Below are 23,881 nucleotides of genomic sequence, written 5' to 3'. Positions count from 1 at the left end.
GCTTTTGACTGCACACGACCACAGTTTTTTTGTTATGTCCATAGAAAATCAATAGCGAACAAGATGCTTATTTCCGAGTATGAAAATGGCCATAACTTTTTTAAATACTTGAGATATGAAAGTGAATTAGGTGTCAAATTAAACTTCTTTTTATGCTTTATCTGATGGGATAAATTACAGACTTGATTTTTAAAATCTCAAAATTTTGTAACATTGCTAGTATCACTCTATTGAAGCGGCAACTGCTGGTGCTCGCAAGTATCGAACCCTGCGGTCGGAAGCCGCGCGCACGTGACTCTGGGAGGGGTGGTGTTTTGGTGCGGTTTTCAAGGCTCTGCCCTTCAGTTGTTGTTCTGGTCAGTTGTGTTCTCAGTGGCAATTGTCAAGACCATGATCGGCGAATCATGTTGAGAATAAACCAGCGGCCTTTGTCTTGATCCGGCCAAAGTGGTGACCCCGACGTGATCACCACCCACTGTGGGGCCCAGTTCACACCTGGCAATTGTCAAGACTGTGATTGGTGAATCACATTGTGAATCACACAGCTTCGAATTCCTGGGCGTGCACATCTCTGAAGATCTTTCCTGGTCTGAGAACACTGATGCAATTATCAAGAACGCTCATCAGCGCCTCTACTTCCGGAGAAGATTACGGAGAGTCGGTTTGTCAAGGAAGACTCTCTCTAACCTCTACAGGTGCACAGTAGAGAGCATACTGACCGGTTGCATCGTGGCTTGGTTCGGCAACTTGAGCGCCCTGGAGAGGAAAAGACTACAAAAAGTAGTAAACATCCAGTCCATCATCGGCTCTGACCTTCCTTCCATCGAGGGGATTTATCGCAGTCGCTGCCTCAAAAAGGCTGGCAGTATCATCAAAGACCCACACCATCCTGGCCACACACTCATCTCCCTGCTACCTTCAGGTGGAAGGTACAGGAGCCTGAAGACTGCAACAACCAGGTTCAGGAATAGCTACTTCCCCACAGCCATCAGGCTATTAAACCAGGCTTGGACAAAACTGTGAACATTAATAACCCATTATCTGTTATTTGCACCTTATCAGTTTATTTATTCATGTGTGTATATATTTATATGGTATGGTATATGGACACACTGATCTGTTTTGTAGCCAATGACTACTATATTCTGTGTGCTGAAACAAAGCAAGAATTTCCCCACCATCTCCCCCCCCTCCCCCCCCCTCCCCCCCCCCCCCCCCCCCCCAGTACCAGGCTCTGTGGACGGCGAGGCTGGGCCAGGCCAGTCGGCAGAGATGGGCTGTGGATCCATCACCCCCCAAAGGGAAAAGGGGGAGAGGCGGCTGTACAGAGGGTAGGGAGCCATGAGGAGGGCAGCCAGGACCCAGGTCAGGCCGATCACACGGCAGGCGTGGGAGCGTGTCTGCCAGGCCCGGGACTGGAGCGGTTTACAGATGGCGTTGTAGCGCTCCAGAGCAATGGCCACCAGGCTGAGGGTAGACACCGTCACCGAGGTACCTGCGCGGGGAGACAGGGAGGGGGGGGGGGGGGGGATAGACAGGGGGGGAGGGGAGAGTGTTAGAGAGGGGGGGGCAATGTGTACCACTAACCCATCCCCACCCCTCCCCTCCCACCCCTTTCCCCCCCCTCGCCTCACCTCTCCTCCTCCTCTCCCCTACCCACCCACCCCACCCCTCCTTCCCCACCCCTTCTCTCCCCACCCCACCCCTCCACACCCCCACCCCTCCCCCCACCCCTCCCTTTAGAGATGGGGGAGTCTCCCCCTCCCCCTTCCACCCAACCCTTCCCATCCGCGCCATCCCACCCCCCCCCTTGTGCATCCCGCCCACTTGCCGCCCATCCCCCCACCCCAGGGGAGAGACCCCCATCTCCCCCCAGCTTCCATCCAACCCTTCCCCCATCCCCCCCCATCCCCCCCCCCCCACATGCATCCTCCCCCCCCCATCCCCCCATCCCCCCCCCCCCCCCCCCAGCCCCCAGCCCCCATCCCCCAGCCCCCAGGCTGACCCATGAAGAAGGCGGTGATCTTGCACATGGCGGCACCAAAGATGAAGTCGCCCAGCAGGTTGGGCACGAGGGTGAAGGGCATACAGACCAGCGCCAGGAGCAGGTCACTGCCCGCCAGCGAGCGACAGCAGGAAGCAGTTGGTCACCGTCCGCAGGCGCCGGTTGGCCCCCAGCACCGCGATCACCAGCGCGTTGCCCACCACACTCAGCAGGAAGATCACCGCGTACAGCACGATGCGCACCCAGTACTCCCAACTCTGGGGGGCGGGGGGGGGGAGGGGGGGGCAGGGGGGGGGGGGGGGGGCAGGGGGGGGAGAGGGGGGGAGAGGGGGGGGCAGGGGAGGGAGAGGGGGGGCAGGGGGAGAGGGGAGAGGGGGGAGAGAGGGGGGGGCAGGGGGAGAGAGAAGGGGGGCAGGGGGGAGAGAGAAGGAGGAGAGAAGGGGGAGGGGGGGAGAGAGGGGGGAGAGAGGGGGGAGTGGGGGGGGCAGAGTGGGGGGAGAAGGAGAGAGGGAAGGAGAGAATGGGGGGGCAGGGGAGAGAGGGGGGGAAGAGGGGCGAAGGGAGAGAAGAGAGAGAGGGGGGCAGGAGGGGAGGGGGGAGGAGAGAAGGAGAGAAGGGGGAGAGAGGAGAGGGAGAGAGGGGAGGGAAAGAGGGGGGGAGGAGAGAGAGGGGGTAGAGAGGGGGAGAGAGATGGGGAGAGAGGATGGGGGAGAGGGGGGAAAGAAGAGGGGAGAGAGGGGGAGAGATTGTCATTGGAGTCCCCACAGCAAACACACCACCCCTCCCTCAGTGCAGCCCTTCCCACAGTCCGAACCTTCTCCCAGAATAAATGTATAAAAGACTAGAGGGCACAGCTTTAAGGTGAGAGGGGCAAAGTTTAAAGGAGATGTGCGGGGCAAGTGTTTTACACAGAGGGTGGTGGGTGCCTGGAACGCGCTGCCAGGGGTGTGGGTGGAGGCAGATACGACAGTGGTGTTTAAGAGGCTTTTAGACAGGCACATGGATATGCGGGTAGTGGAGGGATGTGGATCACATGCAGGCAGAGATTAGTTCACCTTGGCAGCGTGTACAGCACGGACATTGTGGGCCGAAGGACAATAAACAAAACTGAAAATGTCCCGCTGAGTTACGTCAGCATTTTGTGTCGATCTTGAGTTAATACAGAGTTGTCTCTGCACCAGCTGCCTGTCCAGTCTAGATCACAGCCCCGTGACATAAATGGCGCACGCCAGCTCTCCAAACGCAGACACCAGCCCTCGATGGAGATTTATCTCTCGGCGTTAGTCCCAAGTCTTGCTCAAGGTCCTTGCACCAACATCAACAGCCTCTCTCTGTGTTTAAACACACTCTGCATTGCTGAGCCTACTGCCAAAGTGGATTATCTGTCAGCTCTCCGCAATACACCAGCCCGCCCTCCCATCCTCAGCACCCTCTCACTCACCCCCCCCCCTCATCTCCATCCACCACGCCAGACCACGGACAAGTGGACCGAGGTCTTCACACCTTCTCCCTTGAGTTGTGGACACAGCCCGGACCTTCACACACACAAACCAACCTCCCATCCATTGACTCCATCTACACCTCACGCTGCCTCGGCAAGGCCAGCAGCAACATCAAGGACCAGTCTCACCCCAGTCACTCCCTCTTCTCCCCTCTCCCATCCCCATCGGGCAAGAGGTACAGAAGTGTGAAAACGCACACACCTCCAGATTCAGGGACAATTTCTTCCCGGCTGTTATCAGGCAACTGAACCGTCCCACCACAACCAGAGAGCGGTCCTGAACTACTATCTACCTCAATGGAGACCCTCGGACTATCTTTGATCAGACTTTACTGGCTTTACCTTGCACTAAACATTATTCCCTTTATCCTGTATCTGTACACTGTAAACGCCTCAATTGTAATCATGTGTTGTCTTTCCGCTGACTGGTACACGCAACTAAAGTTTTTCATTGTACCTCGGTACACGTGACAATAAACTAAACTAAATTTATGTGAACTGATCCTTACAAATGCAGATATATCACATCCACTAAATGCACAGAGTCTCTTGCCCAGAGTAGGGGAATCGAGGACCAGAGGGCACCGGTTCAAGGTGAAGGGGAAAAGATTTAATAGGAATCTGAGGGGTAACTATATTACACAAAGGGTGGTGGGTGCATGGAACAAGCTGCCAGAGGAGGTGGTTGATGCTGGGACTATCCCAACGTTTAAGAAACAGTTAGACAGGTAGACAATAACTAATAGGTGCAGGAGTCGGCCATTCGGCCCTTCGAGCCAGCACCGCCATTCAATGTGATTATGGCTGATCATCCCAAATCAGTACCCCGTTCCTGCCTTCTCCCCATATCCCCTGACTCCGCTATCTTTAAGGTGCAGGTTTGGAGGGATATGGACCTACAGGTGGGACTAGTGTAGCTGGGACATGTTGGCCGGTGTGAGCGAGTTGGGGTGAAGGGCCTGTTTCCACACTGTATCACTCCACACAACCTCATCCTTATCAACCCTGGCCACCCACAATCTCATGAAACCCCAGCAGATAAATCAAATGTGATGTGGCTTCCACAAGTCTACACCAGAGGGATCTGGGAGTCAACGTACATCGTTCCCTGAAAGTTTGCATCACATCCAGCTGGACAGGACAGGGTGGTCAAAAAGGCTCTCGGTACGTTGGCCTTCATTGGTCAGGGCATTGAGCATGGAAGTTAGGGGAGGCCACATCTGGAGTGTTGTGGCCAGCTTTAGTAATGGTGCCGTTAAGGTGGAACGAGTTCAGAGCAGATTAACGAGGATGTGTAGGAAGGAACTGCAGATGCTGGTTTAAACCGAAGATAGACACAAAAAAAGCTGGAGTAACTCAGCGGGACAGGCAGGACACGAGACGTCACCCATCCCGCCTCTCCAGGGACGCTGAGTTACTCCAGCTTATTGTCTCTATTTCCGAGGATGTGACCTGTCTCTGTCTGTTCCACACTTCTCCTTTTTCACCTCGCTCAGTTCGGTCCTTACAGCACAGAAACAGGCCCTTCGGCCCAACTCATCCATGCTGGCCAAGATGGCTCCCTGTGCTAGTTCCACATATAACCATATACCAATTACAGCATGGAAACAGGCCATCTCGGCCCTTCTAGTCCGTGCCGAACACTTATTCTCCCCTCGTCCCATCTACCTGCACTCAGACCATAACCCTCCATCCCTTTCCCGTCCATATAACTATCCAATTTATTTTGAAATGATAAAATCGAACCTGCCTCCACCACCTTCCGCTGGAAGCTCATTCCACACAGCTACCACTCTCTGAGTAAAGAAGTCCCCCCTCATGTTACCCCTAAACTTCTGTCCCTTAATTCTCAAGTCATGTCCTCTTGTTTGAATCTTCCCTACTCTCATGTAACCCTGTCCTATCCATGTACCCGGCCAAGTGTCTTTTAAATGTTGGGATAGTCCCAGCCTCAACTAGCTCCTCCGGCAGCTCATTCCATACACCCACCGCTCTCTGAGTGAAAAACGTTGCCTCTCAGCTTCCTATTAAATCTTTCCCCTCTCACCCTGGTCACTCCCTCTTCTCCCCTCTCCCCTTTCCCATCGGGCAAGAGGTGTGTAAACGCACACCTCCAGATTCAGGGACAGTTTCTTCCCGGCTGTTATCAGGCATTTGAACCATCCTACCACAACCAGAGAGCAGTCCTGACCTCCCATCTACCTCATTGGAGACCCTCGGACTATCTTTGATCGGACTTTACCTTGCACTAAACGTTATTCCCTTTATCCTGTATCTGTACACTGTGGACGGCTCGAGTGTAATCATGTATTGTCTTTCCGCTGACTGGTTAGCACGCAACAAAAATGCTTTTTACTGTACCTCAGCACACGTAACAATGAACTCAACTATTTTTTATTCTCTGGGGGTTTTGATATTTGACGCCAGTGTCACCAACATCTCATCGTCTCACGGTAGAGTTGCTGCCTCACAGCGCCAGAGACCTGGGTTTGATGCTGACTACGGGTGCTGTCCGTAAGGAGTTTGCACGTTCCCCTGTGTCCTGCATGGGTTTTCTCCGGGTGCTCCGGTTTCCTCCCACACTCCAAAGACGTGCATTTTTGTCTGTTAATTGGCTTCGGTAAAAATTGTAAATTGTCCCCTAGTGTGTGTTGGATAGTGTTACTGGAGGGGAATCGCTGGTCAGCATGGACCTAGTGGGCCGAAGGGCCTGTTTCCGTGCTGTATCTCTAAACTAAACTACCACTCTGTGCAGGAAGGAACTGCAGATGCTGGTTTCAATCGAAGATGCTGGAGTAACTCAGCGGGACAGGCAGCGTCTCTGGAGAGAAGGAATGGGTGACGTTTTGGGTCGAGACCCTTCTTCAGACTGTCTCTCTCAGCCTTTCCTATCCCACCCCAACCATGACCCTGGGTGGCCCCTCTACCCTGGCAGTGATCACTGCTGAAGGAATCAAACATTTGTTCTAAATGACAAATTATTTAATTGAATGAGTAAAACTATCATTGACCTTTTAGTGCCATTTGCTTCAGCTTACAGCTTTGATTTATTTGTCGTTGTGCGTTCAGATTCACTACAGGAACCTTCCACCACTTTAAGGCCCTTCGGCCCACGATGTCTGTGCCAAACATAAAGCCGAGATAAACTCATCTCCTCTAACTGCACGTTATGAGATGTTGTGCGGAAACAGGCCCTTCGGCCCATCCAGCCTGTGCCGACCAGCCATCTCCATACACTAGTTGCATCCCACACACAAGCGACAATTTACACAATACAATTAACCTAAAAAAACGCACGTCTTTGGAGTGTGGGAGGAAACCGGAGCACCCGGAGAAAACCCACGCAGTCACGGGGAGAACGTACAAACTCCGTACAGACAGCACCCGAGGTCAGGATCGAACCTGGGTCTCTGGCGCCGTGAGGCAGCAACTCTACCGCTGCGCCACCGTGCCTCCTGCACGTGATCCATATCCCTCCATTCCCCGCATATCCATGTGCCTGTCTAAACGCCTCTTAAACACCACTGTCGTATCTGCCGCCACCCACACCCCCACCCCTGGCAGCGCGTTCCAGGCACCCACCACCCTCTGTGTAAAACTCTTGCCCCACACATCTCCTTTAACCTTTGCCCCTCTCACCCTACAGCTGCGCCCTCTAGTCTGTGACATCCCCACCCTGGGGACAAGGCTGTGACTGTCTACCCTATCTCCGCCTCTCATCATTTCATAAACATTTATCAGGTCTCCCCTCATCTCTGACGTTCCAGAGACAACAATCCCAGTCTGTCCACCGTCTCCCTGTAGCTGAAACCCTCTAATCCCGGCATCGTTCTGGTAAACCTCCTCTGCACCGTCTCCAAAGCCCCCACATCCTCCCTGTGATGGGGGCGACCAGAACTGCCCGCAATACTCCAGATGCAGCCCGACCCAAGTCCGATAAAGCTGCATGGTGACTTCCTGACTCTTGTACTCGACACCCCGACCGATGAAGGCCAGCGTAACGTTCGCCTTCTTTACCGCTCTGTCCACTTGCGTGGCCACTGTCAGGGAGTTGTGGACCGCAGATCCCTCTGTACATCAATGGTGTTGACAGTCTTGCCATTAACTGTCGACTTCCCCCTTCATTCCCCCAACACCTCTCACTCTTTGCTCACAGTAAATTCCAGTGGCCAGTCCTCCACGTATTTTCGTCACTAATATTAATTCCACTGCCTGATTGATTCTTGAGTCACAGAGTCGTAGAGTGATACAGTGTGGAAACAGGCCCTTCGGCCCAACGTGCCCACACTGGCCAACAATGCCCCATCTACCCTAGTCCCATAGAAACATAGAAATTAGGTGCAGGAGTAGCCATTCGGCCCTTCGAGCCTGCACCGCCATTCAATATGATCATGGCTGATCATCCAACTCAGTATCCCGTACCTGCCTTCTCTCCATACCCCCTGATCCCCTTAGCCACAAGGCCCACATCTAACTCCCTCTTAAATATAGCCAATGAACTGGCCTCAACTACCCTCTGTGGCAGAGAGTTCCAGAGATTCACCACTCTCTGTGTGAAAAAGTTCTTCTCATCTCGGTTTTTAAAGGATTTCCTGTCCCTATCCATTGTCCTGGACTTCCCTAACATCGGGAACAATCTTCCTGCATCTAGCCTGTAAATTAAGAATTTTGTAAGTTTCTATAAGATCCCCTCTCCAATCTCCTAAATTCTAGAGAGTATTCTAGATTCTAGAGATTCTAGAGATACAGTGTGGAAACAGGCCCTTCGGCCCAACTTGCCCACACCGGCCAACATACCCAATCTACACTAGTCCCACCTGCCTGCGCTTGGTCCATATCCCTCCAAACCTGTCCTATCCATGTACCTGTCTAAATGTTTCTTAAATGATGGGATAGTCCCAGCCTCAACTACTCCCTCTGCCAGCTTGTTCCATACACCCACCACCCTCTGTGTGAAAAGGTTACCCTTCTGATTCAATCTTGTCCTCTGGTCCTCGATTCCCCTACTCTGGGTAGAAGACTGTGCATCTGCCCGATCTATTCCTCTGATGATTTCATACACCTCTATAAAATCAGATTGAGATGCAGCGAAGTGCTTTGTTGTGCGTTGTCCAGACAAATCATACTACACACAAGCAAGTCACACCATGTAGTGCAAAGAGTAAATGACCAGAGTGCAGAATATAGCCATCAGCTATGGAGAAAGTGCAGATTTTAAAAAAGTGCAAAATCTGCAATGTGGTAGGTTGGAAGATCGGGACTACACCCTAGCTTATGGAAGGGCCGTTCGAAAGCCGGATCACAGAGGGGAAGAAGCTGTTCCTGAGTCTGGTGGTGCGCGCTTTCAAGCTTCTGTACCTACTGCCGGACGGGAGCGAGGAGAAGTGGGAATGACCGGGGTGTGAGTGGTCTTTGATTTTGTCGGCTGCTTTTCCCGAGGCAGCGTGAAGTGTAGCTGGAGTCGATGGGCCCTTGTGGGATTTGTATCTCCACCTGCTAGTCCTATGACTGCCGGATTTTCCCGCCTTGGAATTGGATGCGTTGGGAATGAAAGGACACAGAGTGCTGGAGTAACTCAGCGGGTCAGGCAGCATCCGTGGAGAACATGGATAGGTGACGTTTCACAGAGTGCTGGAGTAACTCAGCGGGTCAGGCAGCATCTGTGGAGAACATGGATAGGTGACGTTTCACAGGGTGCTGGAGTAACTCAGCGGGTCAGGCAACATCTGTGGAGAACATGGATAGGTGACGTTTCGGGTCGAGACCCTTCTCCAGAGATGTTGACTGTCCCACTGAGTTACTCCAGCACTTGGTGTCCTTTTGTGCAAAGCAGCATCTGCAGTTCTTTGTGTCAGTGACGTGAATAATCTCCTGGTGTTGGGGGGGAAGGGCGGTGGTCAGAGACTGACCCACGACATCTCGGACAGGCCGGACAAAGGAGCGGTCAACGGCAGAATAATCTGCATGGGGCAGGTCACCGTTGGGGGTGGGAGATGGGGGGGGAGAGAGGGTGAGGGGGGAGGGAGTGATGGGAGTGGGTGGGGGAGAGAGAGAGAGTGTGGGGGAGAGGGTGCGGGGGGGTGAGGGTGGGGGGGGATGATGGAGTGGGGGGGGTGAGGGAGTGGGGGTGGGGGGGGAAGGGGGAACATCTGTAACAGCTGGACGGTTGTATCAACTGCATAGGGTCAGGGGTGTCCTGAGGAGGGGGGGGGGCAGAGGGAATAAAACTGAGGGGGGGGCAGGAGTTTCACAGCAGGAGAGGGGGCAGTGAGGCAGGAAGTGAGGGGATTCAAAGCTACAGGTTGTCAGAGAGGCTGTTCCCCCCGGGTTTGGGGACTGAGACTGGGGGGTGGTGAGGGTGGGGGTGGGGGGAGGGTGGGGGGGGGTTGGGGGTTGTTCTGTGACCAGTCCCCTGGGATCCTACTGTGCACTGAATGGTTTTCAAACTCCCCCTGGGAAACGTTTCCCTTGCGGTAGCGCCGGGGACGATATCCCCCCCCTCCCCCCCCCCCCCCCCCACCTCCCTCTCCCGGGGCACCACCCAGGGAGACACCTCTACTCCACCCCCACACTCTCCCTCTCTCCCTCCCACACTCATCTCTTCGTTTCAAGAGAGAGTTAGATTTAGCTCTGGGGAGAAGGCAGGGACAGGGAACTGATTGTAGATGGTTGAATGGCCGTGCTGGCTCGAAGGGCTGAATGGCCTACACCTGCACCTATTTTTCTATGTTTCTCCCATTCCTCTCCCCCTCCTTTCTCTCTCTCTCTCTCTCCCCCCTCTCCCCTCTCTCTTCCCCTCTCCTTCTCTCTCTCTCTCTCCCCCACTCACCTCTTCCATTCTTCTCTCTCCCCCCCCTCTCTCTCTCTCTCTCCTCTCTTCCCCTCTCCTTCTCTCTCTCTCACTCCCACACTCCCCTCTTCCCCTCCTCTCTCCCCCCCTCTCTCTCACTCTCCTCTCTTCACCTCTCCTTCTCTCTCTCTCACTCCCACTCACCTCTTCCCCTCCTCTCTCTCCCCCTCTCTCTCTCTCTCTCTCTCCCTCTCCCCCCTCACCTCCTCCCCTCCTCCCCCCCCCTCCCTCTCTCTCTCCCTCCTCCATCCCCTCTCCTTCTCTCTCTCTCCCCTCCTCTTTCTCTCTCTCCTCTCCCCCCATCTCTCCCTCCCTCCCTCTTTTTCTCCCTCCCCCTCCCTCTCACTTCCTCCCCTCTCTCTCCCTCCCTTTCCCCCCTCTCTCCCCTCTCCCCTCTCTCCCTATCTCTCTCTCACTCTCACCTCTTCTCCCCCTCCTCTCTCTCTCTCCCACACACTCACCTCTCTCCCCCCCTCTCTATCTCTCTCTCACCACTCACCCCTCTTCTCCCCCTATCCCCTCTCCCCCTCTCTCTTTCACACTCACCTCTTCTCCCCTCCTCTCCCCCTCTCTCCCCACTCACCCCCTCTCCTCTCTCTCTCCCTCACACACACTCTCACTGTCTTCTCCCCCTCTCCCCTCTCCCCCCTCTCCCTCTCTCTATCTGTCTCTCCCTCTCTCACCCATCTCTGCCCCTCTCTTTCCCACTCTCTCTCCCTCTCCCTCTCTCTCTATCTCTCTCTCACACACTCACCTCTTCTCCCCGACCGCCCCTCTCCTCTCCGCGATTCCTCGCACGACCCATTGATCAGCATCGACTGGTTCCCGCAGCCGCTCGGCATCAGGCGGCTGGTGTTGGCATCCATGGCCGGACCGCGGACACTCGGAGCCGGGGCACCCAGACCCCTGTAGCCGCTCACACCCGCACCGACCGCGGCCACTCGGAGCCGCCACCAAACCCGGCTCCTGAACTGCAGCTCCCGGGGAATGGGAGAGACAGACAGACAGGCAGACACACCCCCGACCCTCCCCCCGAGCCGACGCCTCCCCCAGACACAGACCCAGACACAAACCCACAGACAGACTCTGCCCCAGACACAGACACACACACAGACAGACACACAGGCAGCCACAGACACAGACACGTACACACAGACACACAGACAGACACACACAGACAGACACTGCCCTAGACACAGACCCAGACACAAACCCACAGACAGACACTGGCCCAGACCCACAGACACAGCCCTAGACACAGACCCACAGACACAGACCCAGACACTACAGCAGACTGAGAGTTATAGTGGTGAAACCATGAGAGGAATAGATCGGGCAGATGCACAGAGTCTTTTACCCAGATTAAGTGAATCGAGGACCAGAGGACACAGGTTCAAGGTGAAGGGGGAAAGATTTAATAGGGACCTGAGGGGTAAATTTTCCAAACAGAGGTGGGTGTATGGAACGAGCTGCCAGAGGAGGTAGTTGAGGCTGAGACTATCCCAACATTTAATAGACATTTCAACAGATACTTGAAGAGGAAAGTTTAATCAGATTAATTCCCGGGATGGCAGGATTGTCATGTGTTGATACGAGGAACCACTTTTTCTCACAGAGAGTGGTGAATCTGTGGAATTATCTGCCTCAGAGGGCGGTGGAGGCCGGTTCTCTGGATGCTTTCAAGAGAGAGCCAGATAGGGCTCTTAAAGATAGCGGAGTCAAGGGATATGGGGAGAAGGCAGGAACGGGGTACTGATTGGGGATGATCAGCCATGATTGCATTGAATGGCGGTGCTGGCTCGAAGGGCCGAATGGCCTACTCCTGCACCTATTGTGTATTGTCTATTGTGTATTGTCTATTGCCGACCCCATATTCCCAATCACCGCTCCTCGATGTTTTACGATCTCTGATGATATTATGATCACTCTTCCCCAATTCCTCCACATTGTGACGTAGGTTGCACTTTGAACTCCCGCTGACCCCGAGAGTGTTTTATTATCACATGTCCTGAAACGGAAAGAGTCAAATTCTCGCTCCATCTCTGCTGTCTCGACTCACAGCAAATGGAAAACGTTCACCAATGAAGGAAGGTGGTGCAGCGGGTAGAGCTGCTGCCTCCCAGTGCCAGAGACCCCGGGCTTCATCCTGACCTTGGGTGCTGTCTGTGTGGAGTTTGCACGCTCTCCCTGCATCCCTTTGCAACTGGGTCGTCGAATTGCTCATCGAGAGACCACAAGTTTGATCTGGATTGGCAACTACACTTCCTCCTGGATGACCATCACCCCAGGGGCACCTGAAGACTGGCTGTGTCGTGTGCTCAGCCCCCTGCTCTACTCACTCTACACTCATGCAGTTCAAACTCACCCACCACACCACCAAGGCTGGATGCATTACATGTCATGATGAGACAGAGTACAGCAGGGAGATTGATCGATCGATCGACTGACCAGATGGTGCTGGATCAACCACCTTGCTCTCAACGTCAATAAACCAAAGATCTGATCGTTGACTTTAGAGGAGGAAGTACAAGGATAAACAAACCTGTCTTGTTATTGACAATATACAACAGACAATAGGTGCAGGAGTAGGCCATTCGGCCCTTCGTGCCAGCACCGCCATTCAATGTGATCATGGCTGATCATCCCCCATCAGTACCCCGTTCCTGCCTTCTCCCCATATCCACCGACTCCGCTATCTTTAAGAGCCCTATCTAGCTATCTATCTATTGAGGGAGTGCAGCGTAGGTTTACCAGGTTAATTCCCGGGATGGCGGGAGTGTCATATGCTGAGAGAATGGAGCGGCTGGGCTTGTACACTCTGGAGTTTAGAAGGTTGAGAAGGGATCTTATAGAAACATATAAGATTATTATGCGTTTGGACACGCCAGAGGCAGGAAACATGTTCCCGATGTTGGGGGAGTCCAGAACCAGGGGTCACACAGTTTAAGAATAAGGGGTAAGCCATTTAGAACTGAGACGAGGAAACACTTTTTCTCACAGAGAGTTGTGTGAGTCTGTGGAATTCTCTGCCTCAGAGGGCGGTGGAGGCCGGTTCTCTGGATGCTTTCAAGAGAGAGCGAGATAGGGTTCTTAAAGATAGCGGAGTCAGGGGATATGGGGAGAAGACAGGAACGGGGTACTGATTGGGGATGATCAGCCATGATCACATTGAATGGCGGTGCTGGCTCGAAGGGCCGAATGGTCTACTCCTGCACTTGTTGTCTATTGTCTATTGTCTTCATCAATGGGACGGTGGTTTCAAATGCAAAACAGCTTTGAATTCTTGGACGTGTGTATCTCTGAAGATCGATAACTAAACCAAATCGATGTCTCTAATTCCTTGGAAGAGTGAGGAGATTTGGTAATTGACAAAAACTCTCTTGAAGGTCTACAGGTGTGTGGTCGAGAGCACTGTGACTGGTGGCATCATGGCCTGGTTCAGTAACTCAAATGCCCAGGAATGAAGAGAATACAGAGAGTGGTGGACACTGGCTGCTCCAGCACAGGTCATAAGTGATAGGAGCAGAATGGTGCCATTCGGCCCATCAGAGACAGAAAGACAGGTACATGGATAGGACGGGTTGGGAGGAATATGGGCCAAACGCCTGCAGGTGGGACTAGTGTAGATGAGGTATGATGGTCAGCATGGGTAAGTTGGGCCGAAGGGCCTGTGTGATCGCTGTGTGACTCCGGCTATATGTAATGTCTTGCCCACCTGTCTATCGAGATCATGTCCTAACGTCATATGTGATAGGAGTAGAATTAGGCCATTCGGCCCATCAACTCTACTCTGTCATTCAATCATGGCTGTTCTATCTCTCCCTCCTAACCCCATTCTCCTGCCTTCTCCCATAACCCCTGACACCTGCACTAATCAAGAATCTATCTATCTCTGCCTTAAAAATATCCACTGACTTGTGGCCTCCACAGCCGCCTGTGGCAAATAATTCCACAGATTCACCACCCTCTGGCTAAAGAAATTCCTCCCCATCTCCTTCCTAAAGGAACGCCCTTTAATTCTGAGGCTGTGACCTCTGGTCCTAGACTCTCCCACTAGTGGAAACATCCTCTCCACATCCACTCTATCCAGGCCTTTCGCTATTTTGTAAGTTTCAATGAGGTTTCCCCTCAACCTAAACTCCAGCGAGTGCAGGCCCAGTGCACAGGTACTGACCTCCCCACCATCGCAGGGATCTACAGGAGGCGCTGCCTCAAAAAGGCAGCCAGCATCGTCAGAGACCCACACCACCCTGGCCACGCACTCATCTCCCTGCTACCACCAGGAAGAAGGTACAGGAGCCTGAAAACCGTGACCTCCAGGGTCAAGAACAGCTTCTTCCCATCAGTTGAACACTGCACGACACTAACTAAACTACAAACGCTTGTTTGCTCTCGAGACCATTGTTGTAAACTAATATAATTTCATATTTTTAAATGTATTGATCAGTTCTTTGTTTATTATGTTAGTTATTGAGTCTTGTGTTTGCAGATCGGTTATGCTGCTGTAAGTAAGAATTTCATCGTTCTGTTACAGATGACAATTCAACTCCCTTAACTAACTGTTGGTGATGTGGGTTTGCTGCGGGTGCTCCGGTTTCCTCCCACTTCCCAGAGACGTGCGGTTTTGTAGGTAAATCGGCCCCTCTGTAAACTGCCCCCTAGTGTGTAGGGAGTGGATGAGAAGGTGGGATAGCATGGAACTAGTGTGAGCGGATGGCCGATGGTCGGCATGAAATCGATGGGCCGAAGGGCCTGTTTCCGCGCTGTATCTCTTTAACCAAACTCGCAGTGGGGGTTGGGGTTTGGGGGGGGGAGAGGGAGGTGGGAAATGGGGGGTATTTAGAGATAACATGATCAATATCAGACTGAGAGTCAGGGGATTTCTATGTACCGACCATATCTCTAGTTTCCCTCTCCCCCTGACTCTCAGTCTGAAGAAGGGTCTCGACCCGAAACGTCACCCATTCCTTCTCTCCAGAGATGCTGCCTGTCCCGCTGAGTTACTCCAGCTCTTTGTGTCCATCTTCGGATTAAACCAGCATCTGCAGTTCCTCGCTCCATGCGACCACTCTGTTCCTGTGCCGAGTGCTGTCTGACATCACCAGGTCTCACGCTGCAGGCTACTCGGCCCATCGATCCTGTACTGGTTCAGGGTGAGAGGAATACATCGACTCCGATTGTAATCATAGGGAGACAAAAATGTTGGAGAAACACAGCAGGTGAGACAAGGTGGGTCCCCAGCTGTGACCCACATCTGTCCCCAGCTGTGACCCACATATGCACACAGCTGTGACCCACATCTGCACACAGCTGTGACCCACATATGCACACAGCTGTGACCCAACCAGGGATAAAGGATCCCCTGTCTCCTGCATTGTCTACCTGTTCATAAACCCTGACACGTGTGGGAACCACTCACCCTGCTCTCACCTGGGTTATCCTCCTATTCCCTGGAGCGCAGGAGGATGAGGGGGGATCTTATAGAGGTGTATAAAATCATGAGAGGAATAGATCGGGTAGACGCACAGAGTCTCTTGCCCAGAGTAGGGGAATCGAGGACCAGAGGACATAGGTTCAAGCTTAAGTGGAAAAGATTTAATAGGAATGCAAAGGGTAACTTTTTCACACAGAGGGTGGTGGGTGTATGGAACAAACTGCCGGAGGAGGTAGTTGAGGCTGGAACTATAGCAGCATTTAAAATACATTTGGACAGGGAAATGGATAACCATATAACAACCATATAACAATTACAGCACGGAAACAGGCCATCTCGGCCCTACAAGTCCGTGCCAAACAACTTTTTTTCCCTTAGTCCCACCTGCCTGCACTCATACCATAACCCTCCATTCCCTTCTCATCCATATGCCTATCTAATTTATTTTTAAATTTAAAGATAGGGCAGGTTTATGTGGACCCACTACCCCCCTCTGTCCCACACCCCTGCATCAATCCCACACTAATCCCACTACCCTGCTGGGTTAGTTGTTGGTCCCCAGGGTGAGGGTGGGTGGGCAGTGAGCATTTGGAATATTGTGAATACATTTTGGCCCCGTATCTGAGGAAGGATGTGCCGGCTCTGGAGAGGGTCCAGAGGGGGTTTATAAGAACGATCCCAGGAATGAGTGGGTTAACCTATGATGAGCATAAGGGTCTCGACCCGAGACGTCACCTATTCCTTCGCTCCATAGATGCTGCCTCACCCGCTGAGTTTCTCCAGCATTTTTGGCTACCTTCGATTGTTCCACCATCTGCAGTTCCTTCTTAAACACATATGATGAGCGTTTGTCGGCACTGGGCCTGTACTTGCTGGAGTTTAGACGAATGGGGAGGGGGGGGGGGGGGGGGCTCATTGAAACGTACAGAATAGTGAAAGGCCTGGATAGAGTGGATGTGGAGAGGATGTTTCCACTAGTGGGAGAGTCTAGGACCAGAGGGCACAGCCTCAGAATTAAAGGACGTTCCTTTAGGAAGGAGATGAGGAGGAATTTCTTTAGTCAGAGGGTGGTGAATCTGTGGAATTCATTGCCACAGACGGCTGTGGAGGCCACAAGTCAGTGGATGTTTTAAAGGTACAGATAGATTTGTGATTGATACGGGTGTCAGGGGTTATGGGGAGAAGGCAGGAGAATACGATACGATTATTTATCGCAGGAGGGAAATTGATCAGCCAACAGTCATAAAAAACATGAAATTAAAATGACGAGTGGAAAGGCTTGGGGGATGTGCAAAGATTGGGGGGGGGGGAGTCAATCTAAAGATAGCGGAGTCAGGGGATATGGGGAGAAGGCAGGAACGGGGTACTGATTGGGGATGATCAGCCATGATCACAGTGAATGGCGGTGCTGACTCGAAGGGCCGAATGGCCTACTCCTGCACCTATTGTCTATTGACGGAAGGGGGATGAGTTGTACAGTTTGATAGCCACAGGGAGGAAGGATCTCCTGTGTGTGTGCTGCATCTTGGTGGGGTTAACAAGGAAGAGATAGATCAGCCGTGATTGAATGGTAGAGCAGACGATGGGCCGAATGGCCTCACTGATGACATTATGGGGGTGTGGGTGAGGGGGTCGGTGGCCTGGGACTGACTGGCCGCAGTGACGGTGCGGAGAGTGGCCAAGCCTGCCACCTTGTGGCCGCTGCCGGCACGGGCTGGTGAACTCTTCTTTGCATCTCGACTCTGGGGAGCTGTGACATTAATATTGCTAACTCTCTCTCAATGTCCCAGCTGCAGATGTTACTCCAGGTGCCGAGCGGCGGGTAGAGTTGCTGCCCCACAGCACCAGAGACCCGGGTTCCATCCTGACTGGGGGTGCTGCCTGTGCGGAGTTTGCATGTTCTTGCTGTGACCGCGTTGGTTTTCTCCGGGTGGCCCGCTTTCCTCCCACAATCCGAAGACGTCCGGGTTTGTAGGTTAATTGGATTCGGTAATATTGCAAATTGTCCCCAGTGTGTGCAGGATAGTGCTGGTGTACATCCTGTATCTGCAGTTCCTTGTCTGAAGAAGAGTCTCATAGAAACATAGAAAACAGGTGCAGGAGTAGGCCATTCGGCCCTTCAATATGATCCTGGCTGATCATCCAACTCAGTATCCTGTACCTGCCTTCTCTCCATGCCCCCTGATCCCTCTAGCCACAAGGGCCACATCTAACTCCCTCTTAAATATAGCCAATGAGCTGGCTTCAACTACCTTCTGTGGCAGAGAATTCCACAGATTCACCACTCTCTGTGTGAAAAAAAATGTTTTTCTCATCTCGGTCCTAAAAGATTTCCCCCTTATCCTGAAACTGTGACCCCTTGTTCTAGACTTCCCCAACATCGGGAACAATCTTCCTGCATCTAGCCTGTCCAACCCCTTAAGAATTTTGTAAGTTTCCATAAGATCCCCCCTCAATCTTCTAAATTCTAGCCAGTACAAACGAGTCTATCCAGTCTTTCTTCATATGAAAGCCCTGACATGCCAGGAATTGACCCGAAACGTCACCCATGCCTTCTCTCCAGAGATGCTGCCTGTCCCGCTGAGTTACTCCAGCATCCGGTTTAATCCTTCCTACACGTTCCTTGTTTCTACCTCCTCTGGCAGCTCGTTCCATACACCCGCCACCCTGTGTGAAAAACATTGCGCTCCTTGTATTCTGAGGTTGTGCCCTCTGGACCTTGACAATCCCACTAGTGGAAACATCCTCTCTATCTTGGCCTTTCCATATTATGGACTGGGTCACCAATCATGACAAGGGCTTGGACAGGGTGGAATGTGTCAAATGTGAATGAATGAATGAATGAATGAATAAGTTTATTGGCCAAGTATTCACATACAAGGAATTTACCTTGGTGCTCCGCCCGCAAGTGACAACATGACATACAGTGTCAGTTGGGAATGACACATAAAACATTAATAATAAAACATTACTGATTAAACATGTGAATTAAACAAAATACCAGAGCAAAAGGAGGCTACAGATTGTTGGCTGTTGAGTAGAGCAACTACTCGTGGAAAAAAAGTTATTTTAATGTCTGGCTGTGGCAGCTTTGACTGTCCGGAGTCGCCTTCCAGAGGGAAGTGATTCAAAGAGTTTGTGGCCAGGGTGAGAGGGGTTAGAGATGATCTTGCCCGCTCGCTTCCTGGCCCTTGCAGTGTACAGTTCGTCAATGGAGGGAAGGTTGCAGCCAATAACCTTCTCAGCTGATCGGACGATTCGCTGCAGCCTCCAGGTGTCGTGCTTGGTGGCTGAGCCAAACCAGACCATGATGGAGAAGGTGAGAATGGACCGTGTAGAATTGGACCATCATTGCCTGTGGCAGATTGTGCTTCCTCAGCTGCCACAGGAAGTACATCCTCTGTTGTGCCTTTTTGACTGTGGAGTCGATGGTAGCCCCCACTTAAGATCCTTGGAGATGATGGTTCCAAGGAACTTAAAAAGCTCCACAGATGTGACTGTGGTGCTGTTGATGGTGAGTGGGGTGAGGGTAGGGGGAGCTGGAAATGTGTTCAAGAAAGCATCCGTGATCAATGTATTGAAGGCCTTACTAGTCTGTAATAAATATATTGAGATCCGTGAGGATTAGTAATCAGTAATCAATATATTGAGGACATATATTGTGTCTGTAATCAATATATAGACACAGAATGCTGGCGTAACTCAGCAAGGCAGGCAGCATCGCTGGAGAGAAGATTCGGGTCGAGACCCTTCTATATCAAGGTCCTTACTAGAGAAGGTATAATGTTAGACCAACTCATATGGCAACAAGGCAGAAGTGCCACAGAGTCAGTGTGAGGATCACTTTGGAACCAGTGGCCAGAGTTGTATTACCCTTTATAAAGTAGTTATGAAGGAAAGGGCAGGCCCCCAAGTTAAGGTCGTCAGCTGGAGAGGGGCCAAGTTTGGAGGCTTCAGGTGGGCTTTGCAGAGGGGGGCTGGAAGGGAATGTTCAGGCCCGTGTTCAGTCAGTCTCAGGAGACGCGGGTCTCTGCTCATTCCCGGGAAGACAGCAGTTAAGAGGTGAAAGGAGACACCGGGAACTGCAGCTGCCGGGATCTGGAGCAAAACACAAAGTGCTGGAGGAACTTAGCAGGTCAGGCAGCATCTGCGGAGGGAATGGACCGAGGACATTTTGAGTTGGGTTCCCCTTCTTCTTGAGTTTGAATGAGGGTCCTGACCTGAAACGTCGTCTGTCTGTCCTTCCAATGCGGAGAGGGAGCTGGGTGGGGGAAGGGGTAAACATAGAAACATCGGAAATAGGTGCAGGAGCAGGCCATTCGGCCCTTCAAGCCTGCACCGCCATTCAATATGATCATGGCTGATCATCCAACTCAGTATCCTGTACCTGCCTTCTCTCCATATCCCCTGATCCCTTTAGCCACATCTAACTCCTTCTTAAATATAGCCAATGAACTGGCCTCAACTACCTTCTGTGGCAGAGAATTCCAGAGATTCACCACTCTCTGTTTGAAAAATGTTTTTCTCAACTCGGTCCTAAAAGATTTCCCCCTCATCCTTAAACTGGGACCTCTTGTTCTGGAACAATGGGAGTTAGGGGAAGGATAAGAGATGGATGATGATCAGATTGAGGGAAAAGCGTAAAGTCTCTTGCCCAGAGTAGGGGAATCAAGAGGCAGAGGACATAGGTTTATAAACCCAGGGAAGGCGACACCGGACTGTCAAAGCCAGACATAAAACTATTTTATTTTCACGAGTAGTAGCTCCACTCAATAACCAAAAATCTGTAGCCTCCTTTTGCTCTGGTGTTTTCTATTATTTCATTCACAAGTTTAAACTAGAATGCTTTATTATTAATGTTTAATGATTTGTGTCATTCTTAATTGTTTACTGTGTGTCGTGTTATTACTTGTGGGCACTTGCGGAGCACCAAGGCAAATTCCTTGTATGTGAACATACTCGGCCAATAAACATATCCATCCATTCAAAGTGAGAGTGGAAAGATTTAATAGGAACCCGGGGGACAATGGTTTCACACTGTAGGTGGTGGGTGTATGGAACGAGCTGTCAGAGGAAGTTGTTGAGTCAGGGACTATAACAACATTACAAATACACTTGGACAGGTACATGGATAGCAAAGGTTTGGAGGGATATGGGCCAAATGGGACCAGCTTAGATGGAGAAGAACACAGAGTGCTGGAGTAACTAAGTGGGTCAGGCAGCATCTGTGGAGAACATGGATAGGTGACGTTTCACAGAGTGCTGGAGTAACTCAGCGGGTCAGGCAGCATCTGTGGAGAACATGGATAGATGACGTTTCACAGAGTGCTGGAGTAACTCAGTGGGTCAGGCAGCATCTGTGGAGAACATGGATAGGAGACGTTTCACAGAGTGCTGGAGTAACTCAGTGGGTCAGGCAGCATCTGTGGAGAACATGGATAGGTGACTTTTCGGGTTGGGACCTTCCTCTGACCAGCATATCATGGTTAGCACGGACCAATTTGGGCCGAAGGGCCTGTTTCCATCCATGAATCAAAAAACCTATGTTCTTGAGTCCCTTGAGCTGGAGATGTCTCTCACCCCCACGGATGCTGCCTGACTAGTGGAGTGTTTCTGTCTCAGACATGCCCTGCCAATGCACATTATACACGGCCCCCACCAGGGTGTGTGTGTGTGTCTCTGTCTCTTCTTCCATGTCTGTGTGTGTGTGTGTGTGTGTGTCTTTGTGTATCTCTCTGTGTGCTATGTGACTGCGTGTATGGACCTCTGTCTGTGCGTGTTCCTGCATCTGAGTGTGTGCAACCATGTTTGTGTGTCCACATGTGTGTGCGTGTGGATGTCTTTGTGTGGGTGCGTTTGTGCCCACGTGTGTGTGCGCCTGTCTGAGCGCGAGCGTCCATGTGTGTATGCGAGTCTGTGTGTGTGTCTGCGTGCTGGTGTACACGTGCGTGTGTGTGTGTACACGCGTGTGTACGTGCTTGTGTACACTTGCGTGTGTTGTGTGTGTACACGCGTGTGTGCGTGTGTGTACACGCGTGTGTTTCACTTACCGCTCTCCAGTGGCAGGGTCGGAGTCCGGGTGAGTTGCCGGTGTCTTCAGGTGCGTGCGTGCGGTGTATAGTCGGGGTGAAGCTGAGTGAGGTACAGTGACACACTCTCCCCTTCCCTCGATGAGCGGCCCCTCACCAGAGGGGAGGGGGGGGGTCCCATCCTGGGGAGCCGGTAGCCCCCGGGGGTGGTGAGAAGACAAAGACATTGCACGTGCTGGAGGATTTACATCGGTCCAGTTTATTGCTTGCATGCACTCTGCGCTTGTACATCCTGGAAGAACATCCTTTACACTTTCCTTTTGCTCAAATTTACATACATTTCTCTCCTTAACAAACAGCGAGGGTGGGGTGGGGTGGGGGTGGGGGGAGCAGAGGTGGGGGGGGGGAGGTACAGATTCTCCATCGCCAAACACTCACCCCTCCCATCAAAGGGGCATTACCCCTGCCCCTGCCCCCACTTACCCCCCCCTCCTCATTCCCACACCCCTCCCCTCCCCAAGGGGACACGACCTTTGTCCACTCCCCCCCTCCCCGCGGATGAACAGGGGGTCGGGGAGGGGGATCAGAGGGGGGGGGGAGGGGGGGATATTTCTCACTGTGCCCCTAGGCCAGCCACTGGTCTGGGCACCATTTCCCGAGTGGATAGGGGGATAAGGGGGGGTTAGACACTGTGCACAAGCTGCAATGGATGGGGGATTTGGGGGGAGGGGGAGGGGGGTGCCTCTCGATCTACAGGGACACCATGCTTCCCTGACATGCATTACACGTGTCTTTGGGTGAACACACACGGAACACGGGAGCTCGCGACACGCCTGCGCTCCAGAGCTGCTCACTGGGCACTGGACACTGGCTGGGACGGGGCGAAGGCATCTGTGATCCCACGGTGTGGAGGGACACGGGTAATCACGCGTGTGAACATGCCAGCCCCGCGTGTGCCCGCTTAGACAGACCCTGGACATCACAGTCTGTGTGTGACAGACTCCCAGGGCAGGGTCAACATAGGTTAGATACACAGAGAGTGGGCTGACCTGTCACGCACACACGTACACACACACACGCGCACACACGCGCACGCACGCGCAGGTACACACACGCACGCACACACTCTCAAAACAGAGTGAAGCTCTCTCTACCCGTCCCATCCACTCCCCCCCCGCAGTCAGTCACACAATGAAGCTGCCCCCCCCCACAGACAGGGGAAGCCTGTTTAAATTAGTTTAGTTTAGAGATACAGCGCGGAAACAGGCCCTTCAGCCCACCGAGTCCGCACCCACCAGCAATCTCGGCACATTAACACTATCCTACACACACTAGGGACAATTTACACTTACACCAAGCCAATTAACCTACAAATCTGTATGTCTTTGGAGTGTGGGAGGAAACGGGAGCGCCCGGAGAAAACCCCAGGTGGTCACGGGGAGAACGTGCAAACTCCGTACAGACAGCACCCGTGGGCAGGATGGAAGCCGGGTCTCCGGCAAGTCTACCCGCCCGGGTTCCACATGACGGGGGGCCTGTGCTCACGGGTGAGGGGGGGGTCAGGGTGAGGGGGGGCCTGTGCTCACGGGTGAGGGGGGGGTCAGGTGAGGGGGGGGGCCTGTGCTCACGGGTGAGGGGGGGTGACCAGTACAGCCGTCTGCCCACGGGTGGCAACATGCATGGCATGCATCGGTGAACCCACTGCACGCCCACACACACATGCAAGCACGCACACGCACACGCACAAACACACGCACACATAACCGATCTTTAATCGGACTTGACCTAGCGCTAAACGTTATTCCCTTTTATCCTGTATCTGTACACTGCGGACGGCTCGAGTGTAATCACGTGCAGTCTTTCCGCTGACTGGTTAGCACGCATCAAGAAAGCTTTTCACTGTACCTCGATACACGTGATAATTAACTAAACACACACACACACACACATACATACACACCTACGTACGCACGCGCACACACACGCACACACTCCCAGAGCTGACCACTACCTCCCAGCCGGCCTGGTCAGTGCACAAGCCGCACGTGAAGTGCCCACGCAT

At 52.7% G+C, this 23,881-nt stretch overlaps 1 protein-coding gene across 1 annotated transcript in view; it reads right to left on the bottom strand.

Moving 5' to 3' along the window:
• Window positions 1–23,881, bottom strand: part of LOC129698438 (cholecystokinin receptor-like) — a 29,515-nt gene extending 5,634 nt beyond the window's left edge. The window contains 7 exon segments of the mRNA XM_055637582.1: window positions 1,229–1,296; window positions 1,299–1,495; window positions 2,006–2,129; window positions 2,131–2,262; window positions 7,524–7,576; window positions 11,111–11,333; window positions 23,831–23,881. Coding sequence (XP_055493557.1) covers window positions 1,229–1,296; window positions 1,299–1,495; window positions 2,006–2,129; window positions 2,131–2,262; window positions 7,524–7,576; window positions 11,111–11,333; window positions 23,831–23,881 — 848 coding nt within the window.

Source organism: Leucoraja erinacea, chromosome 6, assembly GCF_028641065.1.
Source record: "Leucoraja erinacea ecotype New England chromosome 6, Leri_hhj_1, whole genome shotgun sequence".
In the NCBI taxonomy this organism is placed as follows: domain Eukaryota; kingdom Metazoa; phylum Chordata; class Chondrichthyes; order Rajiformes; family Rajidae; genus Leucoraja; species Leucoraja erinaceus.
The sequence above is the reverse complement of the archived record's forward strand: the minus strand, read 5'-3'. Positions and strand labels throughout refer to the sequence as shown.